This window comes from Amblyomma maculatum, chromosome 3 (genome assembly GCF_055883805.1).
Source record: "Amblyomma maculatum isolate TAMU_Amacu chromosome 3, ASM5588380v1, whole genome shotgun sequence".
Classification (NCBI taxonomy): domain Eukaryota; kingdom Metazoa; phylum Arthropoda; class Arachnida; order Ixodida; family Ixodidae; genus Amblyomma; species Amblyomma maculatum.
The window spans coordinates 218,817,160-218,830,526 of record NC_139346.1 but is presented as its reverse complement, the minus strand read 5'-3'; the positions used below and the strand labels follow the sequence as shown (position 1 = coordinate 218,830,526).

The 13,367-nt window shown below is 45.2% G+C and overlaps 1 protein-coding gene across 4 annotated transcripts in view; it reads right to left on the bottom strand.

Annotated features, from left to right (window-relative positions):
* Positions 1-13,367, bottom strand: part of LOC146197730 (citron Rho-interacting kinase-like) — a 173,041-nt gene that overhangs the window by 13,446 nt on the left and 146,228 nt on the right. For all 4 annotated transcript variants that reach the window (XM_084599641.1, XM_084599644.1, XM_084599642.1 and 1 more), the window contains 3 exons: positions 13,130-13,362; positions 11,230-11,338; positions 10,349-10,480 (listed from right to left, as the gene is read on the bottom strand). In XM_084599641.1, coding sequence (XP_084455767.1) covers positions 10,349-10,480; positions 11,230-11,338; positions 13,130-13,362 — 474 coding nt within the window. The remainder of the gene's footprint in view (positions 1-10,348; positions 10,481-11,229; positions 11,339-13,129; positions 13,363-13,367) is intronic.

Here is a 13,367-nt window from a genome sequence, read left to right as displayed (position 1 = left end):
GTTATCACTATCGTCGCCCTAACTTGAGAAGCAAATCCCGTATCACTCGATTTGGTCACATCACCACTATCGCACTCCACTATGTTTATTTTGTGTAGTGACAAGTTTCTCCATGCAAGGCCAAGCACAAGCAACAAGCCATTCAGTATCTGTGCTGCCATGTCCTTACAATCTGAAAAAAAAAAAAATGTTTCAGACAAGCCCTACTTGTCTAAAACCACAACCAGAGTACATGGTGAGCTGGACTCGCTATGTGCCAAAAATAAAACTCTGCTGCTCATGATGAGCCTGGCTCATCCAAGTCTGCTAAGGCGTTAAAGTATGGTCAGTTTTTATCTGTGTGCCCTCACATGTCACACTCGCGTCCAGTGACCCTGACTAATACCTCTATAGAAACCGCAAGTAGGTCTGCCTTTTCTTCTACCTTACTAACATGACTGTACACAATTTGGAGCAAGCATGAAATGTTCCCAGTGGATAGTAAGTAGTCGGCCAAGAAACTTGGTCCCATTGAATTCAACGTCACTGTTATACATTCTGTAAAATATCTGCCCTTGCATTCCTCTCCGATCATGAAACGCCAATACTCAACATACTACCTTTTCACTGAACTTCAAAGCACCTCCAAAGCATGAAGCAGTAGACACAAAATTTTTGCACATAGCTTTTCTTTCTTCTGAACACTGCACATAAGTTATGAGCCACTGCGTGGAAATTGCCTCCATCAGCTGAATAATTCAGGAGTGGTGATCAAAAGCTTTTGCAACTCGCATATAAAGAAAACTGGCAGGCTTTTGAAAAAATTTTATGTTTCAATACAATGATGATGATGGATTTTAATGGCGCAAGGGCGACTCAGGCCAAAGAGCGCCAAACTCAAGGTTAATGGTGCACTCAAGTTTATATGATGGAATAGTTGTGATTTTTCATGAAGGGATAAAAAACTGGTGTATAGGGCCTAAAAATGTATTCGCTCTGTAATATCGCTAAAAACAATGGTGTATAGGGCCTAAAATTCATTTGTGATATATAATGGATGCGCAATGTATAAGTAGATGTATTAAAAGATCTCATCCGTCCTCTCAAGGAGGAGCGGGCTGAGACCCACGTCGATAAAAAATTTCATGTAAAAAGCCTACTTGTGATAAAAATTTAAGCACCTGTTTTAAAGGAAACATTGGGTTGTCGCCAATAAAAATGGATGGGTGTGCAGGTATTTGATGAGTGAACAAGGAGGGAAAATGACGTCTTCTTTCTGGTTCCAGTTGTGCACATATGATTAAAACATGTATGACAGTGAGTCGATCACCACATCTCGAGCAGTGTGGTGCAGGAGAGTTGGTTAAAAGATATGTATGGGTTATGTATGTGTGGCCAATTCTCAGCCTGCACAGGGCTACTTCTTTAAATCTGTGTTGTTTTTCTGTGGTGTACCTGCCTATTTTTGCCTTTATTGTGTGTAGTTTATTTTCTGATGCTGCGTCCCATTCCTCTTGCCATTGTTGTCGAATCATGTTTTTTATGTGTGGTTTGAGGTCATGATAAGTTATCTTATCAATGTCTGTGTCATTTCTAAGGGCAGCTGAAGCAGCTAGCCTATCAGCTGCCTCATTACCAGGTATACAGCGGTGGCCTGGCACCCAACACAGTGTAATTTTAATTTCTTGTTCATGGGCAAACATAAGGGTGTTATAAAGAGAGTTCAGTACTGGGTTCTTATTTTGCCATTTCCAAAAGGATAGGGACTTTAAAACACTGAGGGAGTCTGTGTAGATGATCGACGTCTGTGTTTTATTTTCTATAATGTGTCTCACAGCTAAAAGGATACCATTGCATTCAGCGGTAAATATACTAGTATTTCTGTTCAGGGTTTTTGACTGTGAAAACTGTGGTCCATGTGCTGCACAGGAGACTTGAGCAGACTTCGAAGCATCAGTGTAATATTCATCACAAGTGTACTTCTCCTGAAGTGACATGAAATGCTGCTGTATGGCAATAGGGGATGCATGTTTGCCCACTTCAAGAAACGACAGGTCGCAATTAACACCGTGCATTTCCCAAGGAGCAATTAGGTCTTTTATGGAAGTTGTATGAAGACTGGTAACCGAAACATTCAGGTATTCAATGTGCGTGGCAACTCTGATTGGATATGGTGGTGTTAGAGATGGTTTTTTTGAGAAAAGTGCTGTGCCAGTTTTGTCAAGCAGGAGCCGACGACATGGATGGTCCAGTTGGCATAGTACCTTCATAGTATAAGTTAGAGAAGTAAATTGTCTCCTTCGTTGCAGTGACCATCGGTTCGCCTCGACATAGAGGCTAGCAATTGGGCTAGTTCGGAAAGCGCCTGTAGCGAGGCGAAGGCCGAGGTGGTGCACGGGATCGAGCAATTTTAGCGCAGAGGATGATGCTGACCCATAAACCATCGAGCAATAGTCAATGCGTGATAGAACTACACTATTCAGAAGGTTCAGAAGGCAGTCGCGGTCTGTGCCCCATGACCGGTGAGAGAGAATTTTTAGCAAATTCATCGCTTTGAGACACTTCAGTCGCAACTGTTTTATGTGGGGAATGAAGGAAAGTTTTTCGTCAACAACTACGCCAAGAAATTTATGTTCTTTTTTAAAGGCAAGGCTCTGGCCATTCAGTGTAATGTTGGGGTCAGGCCTGATGCCACGCTGCTTAGAGAAAAGTACACAAACACTCTTTCCAGAGTTAAATTTAAACCCATTGTCATCAGCCCACCTGGACAATTTGTTTACACCTAGCTGAATTTGTCGTTCACAGATGGCCAAGTTGCAAGATTTGAAGCTTATCTGGACGTCATCAACATATACAGAACAAGAAATAGTTTTTGGCAGCACGCTTTTTAAAGAGTTCATTTTGACTACAAAAAGTGTGCAACTGAGAACACCACCTTGAGGGACACCATTTTCTTGAATGTACTGCTTTGAATACGCATTGCCAACACGAACTTTGAAGGTCCGTTCAGACAAGTAACTTCGAATTGTGCTCAACATGTTTCCTGTGATGCCAAGAGAAGGTCGCGGATGATACCATAGCGCCAAGTGGTATCATATGCTTTTTCAAGATCGAAAAAGACAGATAAACAATGTTGTTTATGTGCAAAAGCATCCCTTGCATAAGACTCAAAGGCAATGAGCTGATCAGCTGTTGATCGCCCAGCTCTAAAACCAGCTTGGTTTTGATAAAGAAGACCATTGTATTCAAGGAAATGGAGAAGGCGACGATTTACCATTTTCTCAAAAAGCTTGCATAGACAGCTGGTTAGTGCGATAGGCCGATAACTAGCAGCAAGTGTGGGTTCTTTTCCGGGTTTTAATATTGGGATGATGATCGCTTCCTTCCATGCTTTAGGAAAGCGTCCTGTGGCCCATACTTTATTATACAGGTAGAGTAGGGTTTCAACAGTGTTCACATGCAGATGCCTGAGCATTCCATATGTGATCCTGTCAGGACCTGGAGCTGTGTTACCACATGTGTCTAGTGCAATCTTCAGCTCCTGCATGGTGAATGGGCTATTGTATCCGCCTGAGGATGGCCTTTTATCATGTATGTGCTTCCTCTCCTCTCTTGCCTTGTGCCGCAAAAAGGAATCTGTATAGTGTGCTGAGCTGAATATGTATTCAAAGTGTTGCCCTAGTGTGTCTGCTTGATGTTCAAGAGAGTCACCACTGGTGCTGACAAGGGGCGTTGGGACTGTGCTATATCCTTTAAGTGCTCTTATCCTGTTGTGAACTTTGTGTGCGTCAGAATAGGAGTTCACTGAAGACAGGAATGATGACCAGCTTTCTCGCTTGGAGATGCGTCGAATACGCCTGCCATTTGCCTTTGCACGCTTAAAGGCTATTAGGTTTTCGGCTGTGGGGTATCGGCGTAGTTTCGACCATGCCCTGTTTTGAGTTTCACGAGCAGTCTTACATTCTGCATTCCACCAGGGTCTTCGTTTATTTCGTGGCTTACTTGACGTCTGTGGAATGTATTTTTCTGCTGCCTCTATGATGTGCAGCGTGATTAAGCGTTGAGTTTCATCAACGCCTAAGTCAGTAACTGATGAACTGGCCAATGATGACTGTTCCCTGAACATCTTCCAGTTGGCTGCATTTTCTTTGAATTTTCTGGGATTCGACACATTTTCATTTCCGTTCCCAGTATATTTTATTAAGATCGGAAAATGGTCACTTCCGTATAGATTGTTAATGACAGTCCACTCTGTAGCTGCCAGGAACATCGAGGAGCCAATGGCTAGGTCTATGGATGTGTAAGAGTTATAAGCTATATTGTAGTAAGTTGGCTGTTTCGTGTTTAGTAAGCATGATCCCGAGGACAATAAGAATTTTTCGATTAGAACACCTCGGGAGTCCGTTCTTGTACATCCCCATAATGGGTGGTGAGCATTAAAGTCTCCGACCAGCAACCAAGGTTCCGGAAGTTGATCAATCAATTTTTCAAAACTTTCGCTACTTAGCTTATAAGTTGGAGCAATATACAGGGAACATATGGTTGTTATTTTGCCATAAACTAAGCTTCTGATTGCCACTGCCTCTAAGTCTGTGTTGAGTGAGATGTTTCGAGAGGGGATTGATTTTTGTGTTACAATGGCAACGCCACCAGAGGAGTGAGAGCTGCCTTGCCTGTCGTTCCTGAATACATTATATTGCTTAAGGAAATTTGAGTCTGCTGGTTTTAAATGGGTTTCTTGCAGACAAAGTATGTTTGGCTGCTGGTCCGCAAGAATTTCATATATATCATCTAAATTTTTAAAGAGTCCTCGGCAGTTCCAATAAATGAGGAGCGCCATAATTAAAAGTTATTTAAGGGACAAGTTTAAATTTAGGTTTGTAGGTCCTTGGGACCTGTTATTGGGACTTTTCCCTTTCTTTTTCGCTCCAGTGAGCTTTGCCGCTTAGGCAGCTGGGGTGAAGAAGTTGTGTCCATCGCATCTTCAGATGCGGTGGACGACTGTGCAGAAAGCACAGGATTGTCAGTTTTAGGCCTCGACTCATGGGTCGAGTCCTTTGGGCCGGCTGACCTGGGGGTCCGCGCAGCCAGCTTTGCGGGTGGTGGTGGAGTAGCGCTAGCTGACTCCACCGAGGGCGCAGGTGGCGCTGCCCTGGAAGAACTGTGTGCTTCCTGGGCAGGTGCCAACGACCGCTGTGATGCCGCGCCCTGCTGCGTCACAACGGAGTATTGTGGCTTTTGAGGAAGAGAAAGCCGCTTTCGTGCCTCTCCGTAAGATATGTTTTCGGTGACTTTCAGTGTAATTATTTCTTTTTCTTTTTTTCCAGTATGGGCATGAGCGTGAATAAGCTGGGTGGTTACCTTCACAGTTTGAGCAGAGAAGCAGCTGTTCTTCGCAGTTGTCTGTAGGGTGTTCGTGCGAGGCACACTTTGCACATGTGAGTTGGCCACGGCAACTCTGAGAGCCATGGCCATATTTCTGACATTTGAAGCAGCGGCGTGGGTTAGGGATGTAGGGCCTCAGTTTTATCTTTGTGTAGCCTACTTCGACTGATTCTGGGAGAGTGCTTGCAGCAAAGGTGAGTACAATGTGCTTTGTTTCTATCTCTTTGTTATCTCGTCTGATCTTTATCCGGTAAACATCTGTGACATTTTGTTCCTTCAGGCCTTCAAGAAGTTCTTGTTCACTGACGTACCTAAGGTCATCATCAGAGATGACTCCTCGGGCAGTGTTTAGTGATCGGTGCGGGCTAATCTGTACCGGTATTTCTCCAAATGATTCGACTGCACTTAGCTTCTGATACTGATGGTTGTATATTAATTCTAGTAGCAGGTCACCGTTTCCAAGTTTCTTTATCTTATAGCCCTGGCCAATGGCCTCAGTCAACGTTCGAGAAACAACAAATGGGGACACAAGTCGTGCAGTGATTTCCTCGTGGTCACTGTGGACCACGTGGAAACGAGGAAAGTTGTTTATGTTCTTTGAGAAGAACATGGTGGTCTCGGTGCGCCCCCTTTTAGAAGGAGGACGATCGGGGTTAAGGTGTTTAGATGCCATAAAAAGTGTATTTTTCGGCTGCAGTGCCAGCCACCCACCATGGAGCCCAACGAGGGGACGGGACAGAAATTGTCTATTCCTGCCCACGCCAGCTGTACACCGCAACTATAACCCAATATGGCGTAACTCAGGGTAGCTAGCCACACAAGGTTAACCCTCGCCGCCTGGAAGTAGGAAGAAATGAAGAAGGTAAGAGAGGACAGGACAGTTCTAAGAAAGAAAATAGGAAAGTGAAAGATGGAGGGGAGAACAGGAAAAGGCGACTGCCGATTTCCCCCGGGTGGGTCAGCCCGGAGGTGCCGTCTATGGGAAGCGTGGGCCAAAGTGGTGTGTTGCCTCCGCCGAGGGGCCTTAAAGGTCCAAACACTCGGCATCGGCTCAACCACCAGGATCCCCTTTTCCCCAGACACGACGATGCCACGCACGGCTAAGCGTGGGTGCTCGGGGTCCGTGGTGTCGCACAAAACACACAAACACCTGCTTTAACAGGTGCCCCCTGCGGGGATGTTTCAATACAGGTAATCTCCCATAACACTAATGCACTTCCCCAATTTTCCTGGAAAAAAAAAAAAAAAAAGGAAAAGAAAAAGAAAAGAAAGAAAGAAAAAAAAAAAAGGTTTTCATTCCTGGTTGCCAAATTACTCCTCTGTGGCAGTTTGTAGTGAGCCATTTCATCGATCTTGTTCTTTTGATGCATTTCTTCAGGTGTGGAAAGAAAAAAGTCACTAGATCCAGGAATGAAAGATAACTGACTGCACTCTTGACGATAATATGAGACTTGTGAACTGGGGCATTGTCGAGCATGAGACCTGTCACTAAAGCGGCATTCACAAGAGCACTGGAATCCCTCTCTAAGCGAGGGTGACTGTGCTGACGTCACGCCTTCGAGAGGCAGCTGGGCGTCGCAGCTTCCGGTTTTTAACCGCCAGCCGCCGTCTTTGGGCAGGGGGACATCTCAGCCGGCTGGTACAAACGCTCTCCGACTCCCCGAGAGACCCCAAGAGGGAAAAAGAAGTGCACCGCGGGGTGCGAGTAGATAAGATCTACCCAACCTGGGACTTTTGTATTCAACCCTTCTTCAGCGGGCCCCTTCCATTTCGGACGAGTTTGTTTATTTTATTTTGGGTGCTTTTTTTTACTGAACTTGTTTCCCTGACTGGCAAAGAAATGTTAGTGGGTCAGAAACGGCTGTCTAGTGTACTTCCCATTCCTGTCCTGCTGCGTGCAGCTTGAAACAGTCGTCTCTCTTCGGCGACTTTTCATCGCCCATGTGAATGTGCGAATTCGGGAGCGGGGATGAGTTTGCGCAGCCCGTGATGGCGTGCACCTCCTTTCCACGTCTATCCTCGTCGGAATCACTCGTGTGAATACCGCTTAAGTCTCGACGTTTCTCCATGACGGCCTCACCAAGTTTTTAGGAGTGTTGCTGTTATATTTCCTTTTACTGTCTTGCTCTTTTCCAGATAATCAGGGATCTCCTTTGCATCCCCCAAAACTGTTGCCATGACATCCTTCTCTCAACTTTGGGGTTTTAATTTTTTCGGAGATGAAAACACCGAATGCTTCCACTGCATAAACTGCTGCTCTGCTTCTCAGTGCCACTGGTAAAAGTATGTCTCATCCCCAATCACTAGGTGGGGAATAATATTCCGAATAATTTGAACAGAGGTGCAAAAGATCCCTTGATGAATAAACACAGTGGTGCCAATCTTGTTTAATTGGGTTGAGACCTTCAAGATACCAAGAATATAATGGATGATTGTGAAACCAATGTCGTAAAAAATGTTGAATTCTGTGGCAACCTGTGACACTTTATTCTGGCAATTCCCAATGAGAAGGCTCTCAACTGAGATTCAATACTAAATTCGAATTGGCTCAAATGCTGCGCCGTTCTGCCCATGGGCCGCTTCGCATATCCACAAGGCAACTCTGAACCGAGTTACTGCAACATATGGACATTCACTTCGATACACATTCACCATTCTATCGAGAATTTCCTTGGCGGAACGTCCTTCTTTCGACTAAGACTTCATCAAGCTCCAGCACTTAGGCTGAAAATCATGAAAGGATGCCATCTTTAACTCATTAACTGATGTAGACCAAGGGGAAACTGGAAGGCTTGATATTAAAATTATGCTTGGCTTGAAAAATCACCTAAACAAAGGGTAGAGGGTGATCACTGCCACACATCTGACCATAGCAGAGTTTTAAAACTTAATTCTCCCGTCGGATAGTTGAATTTTCCTTGTGCTGTTTCGGTTTCAGTTTCGAAAGTTGAACAACGGCAGTGATGTACCACAAAAAACTACAATACAGTAAACCCTCGTTAACATGAAGTCGCATATCTCGAAAAATCCGTTAAGTCGAAAAATTTTCACGCTGCGCCTTCACCTCCCATAGGTGCTATGTATTAGCTCCCGTTTATTTAAAAGCATTTTTTGGACGTAATGCGGATATCTAGAAATTTTGACGGGAAGGACCGAAGGCAAAGGTCATTACCGAAAGGTGATAGGGGCTCCGAGTGAGCGCTTTGTTTCTATACTAAGTGCCGAGTGCGGTCACGTTCGAAGAGCGAATACAAAATTCCCACGGACACAGCCTTTTGCCTTGGGAACAGTCACGTGAGCGCTGCTCACGTGCGGGAGCTGATGGGTCTTATCGGGCAGTCGGTTCGGCGTGGTTTGGTCAGCTGCCCTCCGCACGTGAATACCGGCAAGAGCGATTTTTTTTTTTTGCGAAGTTTATTACGTCAGAGCATTTTGCATTTCAGCGATTTCGTCGCACTATGTGCACGAAGCGTTGACTTTGATTTTTGTTGTGTACGTGGTGTTCGCAACGCTTGCTTTGCAACAAAGTTGAATGCAGCAGCGGCGACCAACTGCGACGTGTGTAGCAGCTTGAGGACGCTTTGTCGGGCCGGATGCCAACGCGAAGCAAGCAAGCATTACCCAGTCTTCCTTCAAAAATAATAAAATTCAGTTTTTCCTGAGAATTCTTTTGCGTTTATTACAAATGCTCCCCTTGTGCAGAGGAGTGTCGAAGGGTGCGACGGGCCGAGGGCCGCCACAGCATTTTCACTAATCGCTGTCGCGCTCAGGTTCTGGGTTTTTAGAAAATTTCGCGTGTCACCTATATGCAGCTCGCGAGGTAGCCAATCGCATATTTGGGAACACAGCGCGGAACAGGACGCGTTCCCAAATATGAATTTGAACCAACTAGCCCAACAGCAAGTGTAGCCAATCGCAGAAGGCTTTGGGTTACTCAATTTCTGTCCTGGATTTTTTTTTTCTTTTTTTTTTTTGCGAACGAAGTTTGTTTTCTTAGTCCGGTTTGAGCGAAGAACCTGCAGATGCTCACTTCGTCTGATTCGTGCATATATGAGTGCATCGAGACAATTCAGCAAAAGCTTGGCAGGGTAGTAAAGGAGAATAAAAAGGCTAGTGTGGGTAGATATTGTTAATTTTCGAAAGGAGCAGGAAAAAGTCACTGCTTGCAATGCAAGTCTGCATCGCAGTGTAGCAGCACACCGCTGCGCTGAGACTTTTTTTTTTAAACGCGATGCGGTACAAAAAATTCATCAGTGTTGTTGTAGATATAGCGTAACTGTACTCCCCTTGACCTAACGACGACGGGGCGCTAACAAAGCAGCGCTGAAAACGCGCTTCTCTGTCGCAGAGTCCCGTCACTCCGTGCAGTGTGCACCAGCAGCAACAACAGGCGTTGGTGGCGATGGCGCGCGACGGATCGCCAGTGATTGTCGCCAGAAATTTTCGGCATTTTGCTTAACTCGAACCCCGGTTATCTAGAAATTTTTCCTGGATTTTACAACTTTGAGTTAACGAGGGCTTACTGTATAATTGCTGGTTGTTCTTTTTTTTTTTTTTATTCCAAATCTTGCACCGGGTTGCGAAAGATTTGGAGCTAATTAAAAATCAAGCCGCACGTTACCGCACTACTCATGTGACCTGAAACCTTTTGTTACGTCACAACTGCCATAATTGCAGGTCATTTACAACTTAGTTTTAATGTGATGAATACGCAAATAAATTTGGTGTCCATGCTCCTTTAATGGCCTTAGGAATTAACGAGTTGTCCAAATTTACCTTTGAGGATGAACAGAGGTCAACTTTTAAGCAGCTCATAGCAACAATTTCAGGCCCTGGCAGTTCTAAGCCATGCTTAATGACATGCAAGGCAAGGCTACCCTGCGGTTGTGGATGTGAAAGAATCTGAAAATTTAGTATAATTCACAAAGGCTGAGGCGGATAATGAAAACATATAGTAGTAAGCCTCCAAGCAGTGTTTGCTCACCGTGGAAGCACAGCAGGTACTCAGGATTGTACTCTGGCGGTGCAACCTGCAGCACTGAGACTGGAAAGCTGCGCAACTGTCTCGCCCCATACATCAGGAAGGACAGCGAATGGTCTGTGGGGTCCAGAAACTCTGCAATGGAAGTTTCGCAATAACATGCCAGCTAAATCTGCGATTCGACTAATATGCATGAAGAGGTGAGATGTTACCATGACATGCTCTAATGGTGTTTGTAGTCCTAGGTGTGAGATTTGCCACCTGGTTTACTTGTGGTATGTTACTGCATGATAGCCAGCCCACTGTTCAATATGTTGCCATTAGCAAGCTTGCCACTGAAAAGCACCTTTTAAAGTTACATGCAAATTCACTGTTGTTCTGTGCTATGACAGCATTGCACGCACTTTCCAATTACTGAGCTTATTTTTTCTTACAATGTTGTAAATAGTCTATTTTCAAAAAAGCAGTGACCAGCAACGTTTGCAGCATTTCTGTCACTGCTATACTCTTTTGTTAATTATCTACGGTGCAGAAACAACCCCAGCTAAGTGAAAGGTTTAGACCTTAAACCATACATTATGCCTGAAGGAGAGAGATGGTTTGAGTAGCAATGTTTCAAACTCAGTGCTTGGGCAGTGTTTAATGTTCTGAAGCAATACATGCAGGTTACAGATTGATTTCCCCCACCTTAACATGTGCACAAGTGCATTTCATCTCCACTGAAGTATGACAGCCATGGCCTAACTTGCGAACTTGGGATCAGCACCTAAATGGCCTCCGAGCCACCGCGGTGGGTAGGAGCCAAGTTGTGTCCAGGAGCATGTGCAGACACAGTATCTAGGTGCAACAACTGACACACAAGCAAAGCTGGAAGCACAGCTTACCTTCGACCGTGTAGTCTTTGGCATCAATCTCATAGAAGATGTCGCACCCAATCAGAATGGTGTATTGCGTGAACAAAATGCAGCTACAAGGCTCACTGGTCTTTGCAACCTGCAAAGCGGAAAGCCACGCACTGCCTTTTCCAAGCACAAAAATTTGGGGCACAGTTTTGCCTGGAATGATGTGACAGCATTCATGGCTCTCAAGTGCCCTTGCAGATCCTCTTTTGCACACATAACACTTTGTTACTTGCTTGATCACTAATTCCTCAATTACTTCGCCACATTATGAGAAAGACCAGTTGACATGCCATTTGACGTGCCTAGGGGTGACATCTCACAAGCTGTAGGGGAAGCGGTTGTGCAAAAATCGTGCCAATCACAAGCTGCATTGCATACTTCTTATGTGCATACACAAACATGCATGATGGCAATCAGAGGGCTGCTGTCTACGGCTGAACAGTTGCCTAGATGTATAGTTTGGTTTCTGAGCTGCTGGCTAACAGCAGCTATCAATCCTGCATTCACCAGCCATCTGAACTGAGCTGCGCATTGCTTTTAGATGCTCACTGGCATACCAATACCACTTCCCTCTTTTTTTTCTAGAAGCAGTCAACGTGTGTTCCCCTTGCTTAAGCCCTCTTCCAGTAATTTAAAATTTCGCTCCAATAATTTACAATTTCGCTATTTGTAAGATAGAAACTCCTCACAAGGCTCCACTGCTTTTTGTATTATTGCAATATTTTTTCACCAAAAAGGTTGGTTTATGGCGTTTAACATCCCAAAGCGACTCAGGCTATGAGAGACGCCGTAGTGGAGGACTCCAAAAATTTAGACCACCTGGGGTTCTTTAATGTGCACCGACATCGCACAGCACACAGGTGCCTTGCTTTTCGCCTCCATCGAAAAGCGGCCACCGAGGCCGAGATTTGATTCCGCGTCCTTGGAAACAGTAATCGAGCGCCGTAACCACTGCGCCACACCGCCGGGGTGGCGCAGAGGCATTTTAATATAAAACTTTACCTTCACATGTTTTGGGCATTTCTTCTGGTCCCCTTTAGTGTAGTCAAGTAAAGAAGGTTTTACTATGCACCACATTTTCTTTGCAAGCCATGAGTCATTTCATGAATTTATTTCATTAAACATTTTGCGTGACATTACAGGTTGCATTCGTTATGCTGTTTAATTAAGCTGTCTACATATTCTTTTTTTTCCCATAGCGTTGAGGCAGTCTAGTTTTTTTTCACTTCACATGGAAAATAACGCCGATAATATTTGCTCATTTGTTTCTTTACTGACATTTCTTTCTGTACCGAAACGATACTCGAATCTATTTTCAAGGTCGTTTTTTCTTCATTTTGCATTCTATTCATACTAAAAAATTAGCTGGGGTTTAGCTTTAGTTAAACCCGGTAGGTTGCATAAGCAATACTGCATTAAATCGGTTATTCCATTGGCATTCTTTATCCGTCTCTTGAGCCCGTTGTTGCTTCCTGGCTGCAGCAAGCCAACGTAGCTTTTCTTTCTGTTTATCAGACAGCATGTCGAATGGTTGGGCAAAGCGAGCAAACACGCGTTTTTTATACTCAGTTTCCACCTCCTCTCTACATTCCGAAACATCTGGTGAGAGCGCAGCGCCTCCCCCTCAGCGACGCCAGCGCCTCCACTCGGCAGCGTCGCAGCTGTAGATGCGGCACGGCGTGGCTACTGACCGGGTTTACCCGACGGCTTGAAGAGGGGGCCCATCTGCGGCGCGGCGTGTCTACCGACCGGGTTTACCCATCTGTGGTCGCTCTAAAGGCCAAGCGTGGCTACCGGCCAGGTTTACGCGATCGGCTGAAACCTGGCACACTATTGATTATGCAATAAAAAATGAACGCGTGCACCTGCAACACACATGTACCTTGCGGCGAGAGTAGTTGGCACGTGAGGCATTCCAGGCGAGGACATAGATAGCTTGGCTGGTGGCCATGCACAGTGTAGATCCATCCTGTGACACTGCAAACAGGTGGCACTCATCTACGTCCTCCACTAGGCGCCACTCAGGTGGCTCAGTGGCCACTTCCCTGGTGGCCAGCGTTTCTACCCATGGCTGCACTGCTGACCACTCGGTCAGCTGCAGCCTGCGCTCCTGGCCTGCG